Consider the following 3,201-nt stretch of genomic DNA (forward strand, 5'->3'; position numbering starts at 1 on the left):
TGTGGCACGGTTATGTGACCACCAGACTCATAAATGTCAGAATATTTTAATAGCTAATGTTGCATCAAGTTGAACTGTATATTCTCTGCATCTATCTTCTAACTAATTGCTAGGAAAATAGGTAGTATATAACAAAAAGAGAATGTGCGCGGCTGACTAAATGACTACATTCTGTCAGGCCTATCTGCCTTCTTACGTAATCCACACTGTATATAACTTCCGCGTAGCTAGCAATCACCTCATAATCAACCAAGCAATCTATCCTTGACAGGTTATGAGACCTGTTTTGCGCAAATAACTGCCAATTCAGGGAATTCTTGTCAAATATAGCATATATTAATCACTGCTCACTTCATTCAATATAATATTGTCTTATTTTATGTCAATTGATTGATTTGATGCACTCTTATATTATTATTATTTTTTCTGTGTTCAATCTGTTCACTTAGCAGGTGAAAGAAAAATCTGCAACTTGCTAATTTTTCAGTGACTGATCACACAAGAACATGTCAATCTGCTCAATCAAGCTTATAGGCAAGAATCTCACTGAATAAGATTACTTCATTAGAAAGAAGATTAATATGACATGATGGAATATATGATGACTCATTCACAGTTATGATTGAGTTAATTCAGTCAATCTGATCAATCTGAAAATGATCAGAGGGCCTTGAGCTCACTGACCCCCCCAGAGACATTCAGGAGTTTCAATATTGGATTCTCTGAAATGCTCAATTGGCAAGCTGGGCTGATTACAGCCTCTATCATGATGAGGCTGGTCTGCCTATGCTGTGTTGAATATGCCAACCTGACTTCTTCAGAAGATGAGGTGGAGATGTCTGTGATGACTTCTAACTCATCATCAACAACTGACTCTGAAGAATTGCAACTGAGGAGATTGGATCTTGAACATCAAAAGATTGATTTAGAACTTCAAAAAGAGAGGTGCAAAGAATTGCAGCTTCAACTTCAATTGAAGAGGCTTTGCACTCAAAATGACAGAGCTGCAATGCTCACAAATCTGTCAGCAGGTTGAATGTCAGCATGAGATCTGAACTTGAGGTCTCAAATGCAATATAATCTCTATGATCTGGATAGCTGCATCAGCAAGGTGATCAGTCAGTTCAAACAGAATACTAAATATGCCATCAAGCTGAATGCTCTGGTTGAATCTTTGAATTACCTCTCCTGACATGTGAATATGAAGGCCAAGCTAATTGATGCTCAATGCTGGGTTATATTGGAGGACAAGTAAGTCAAAAGCTCTGATGAGAATCTCAAATGAGCTCCTTTTTGAGAGGTCAAAAATCACTGACTTTACACATTTATTTTGAATGCATTGGCAGTTAGCATTAGGCCTCATTTTAATAAGTATGATAAGGGCAGAATCACTTATTCTCTTTGACACACAGTTGAGAAGAAGTTTTCTATCTCAAGAACACAGCTCTGCAGAGAAGCAGTCCTGGAATTTACATCAATGAGCAGTGTCTAAGTCACTGATGTACATATGTTTTTCAATAAGTTCAATGACATTACTATGAAATTGGAAATACTCAATATCTTACTGTCAAATGACATGGTATTCCATGTGTTCTATTCTGTACTTCTCAATATATGATGAAACTACATGCAAAAGAAAATTGAGGAGGTACAAGAGTTCAAATCAAAATCTGTCATGTTGAATGTTCATTCAATCATGGAGGAAATACACTCTTGATTGAATCTCTCCAAAGAGATCAAGAAGCTCATTCAGACAGCTAATTCTTCAGCCAATGTGGCTCAGGCTGAAAACACAGCTGCAGGTTTCAATAATAGCAACAACATTCAAAATAATTCAGCCTGTGAGGGCTGACCCAGGGAACACAGAGACTATTGAATGAGTGAACATTCAAAGTCTGACCTCTCAATCTACCTGGAATGCAAGCATCATCATGGTGGACTCTGCTGGGCAGTCAATCTGAATAGCACTTCTGAAGAATGAAGGACCATCAACACAGTGAGAATAGAGAAATATAACAATAAGAAGAGTAGTGAAGGCAAGAAGGCCTCATCAACTGCAAATGACAGCTCTGAGATGTTCCAAATGGCAAATCTAGTGCAGATCATTGAGATGTCTGTGTACTCTGTTGAATCAATCATCAACCCACTCATCATATGGGATAGTGAGGCTGGATGTCATATTGCATGTGATTGATCACAATTTTCTCACATAACAGAGGTTAGTAGCTCTACAATTCAAGTGGCCAATAAGGCTACCTTGAAGGTTCAAGGAATTAAAGTCACCTTCATTCCAGTTGAGGAAAGATTAATTGAATTTGATCATGTCTATTTGGTGCCAGGCTTATCTGCCAATCTTATATCCACTAGCCTATTGAAGTGCCAGGGCTATATTCACTGTGATCTGCAGGTGAACATCAGAAATTACTTTGAGAAAATAGCATCTACAGGAAATGACATCTTCTATGCAATTTTGAATTCCAATAATATATATGTTCTATCTGACACCTATGTTCAGAGGTATTATGAATGATCTGAAGCTTGAATCACTGGCATACTTGACAGTCCTGAAGCCCAGGGTGATTTCAACAGATTATGATCTGAATGCTGCATCACTAGGTCTTTTCAACTGCAATGACATGGAGCAGTTGATTAACCTGAAGGATTCAGATACTGATACCTTCATTTTGTCTTCATCAACCTGCTTATCTGCCATTATGCTGAAGCAGCTACTGATTGATGAGTGGCACTAGTGATTGAATCATATTGATGAGAAGAATTTAATTAAAATGTTGCAGGAGCTCTGTTTCAGAATTGTCATCATCAGCTCAAAGAAGCTCTCATTCTGCATCACATGCATTAAAGTCAAGCATAAATGTGTAAGTTATAAAAATGCTCTCCTACACTGTGCCACTCACAAAGATCTTAAGATCTGAGTAGACCTATTTGAGGGTGGAGAAATGCTTGATAATGAAGAAGATACATCATCCTATGCAGGTAAGAAGCTCATGATGATGATCACTGATAATGTCACACAAATGCAGTGAACCTTTCTATTGAAGTGCCACAATGAGACTCTAAAATATATATGAACCTTCAATCAATTTATGAAGAATCTGCTCAATTGTGATGTTGTGATTATTCACTCTGACTGTGATGAGTTGAATTCAAACACAGCAGCCACCTATATGATGAGTGAGGATA

The 3,201-nt window shown here is 37.6% G+C and overlaps 1 protein-coding gene across 1 annotated transcript; it reads left to right on the forward strand.

Moving 5' to 3' along the window:
- Positions 1-727: 727 nt before the first annotated feature.
- Positions 728-1,036, forward strand: PAAG_12702 (hypothetical protein; the record flags this gene model as incomplete). The annotated part of the gene is made up of 1 exon (XM_015848157.1): positions 728-1,036. The coding sequence occupies one exon, from the start codon at positions 728-730 to the stop codon at positions 1,034-1,036; it is 309 nt and encodes a 102-aa protein (XP_015702230.1).
- Positions 1,037-3,201: the final 2,165 nt, after the last annotated feature.

The sequence above is a fragment of the Paracoccidioides lutzii genome, assembly GCF_000150705.2.
Source record: "Paracoccidioides lutzii Pb01 unplaced genomic scaffold supercont2.89, whole genome shotgun sequence".
In the NCBI taxonomy this organism is placed as follows: Eukaryota; Fungi; Ascomycota; class Eurotiomycetes; order Onygenales; family Ajellomycetaceae; genus Paracoccidioides; species Paracoccidioides lutzii.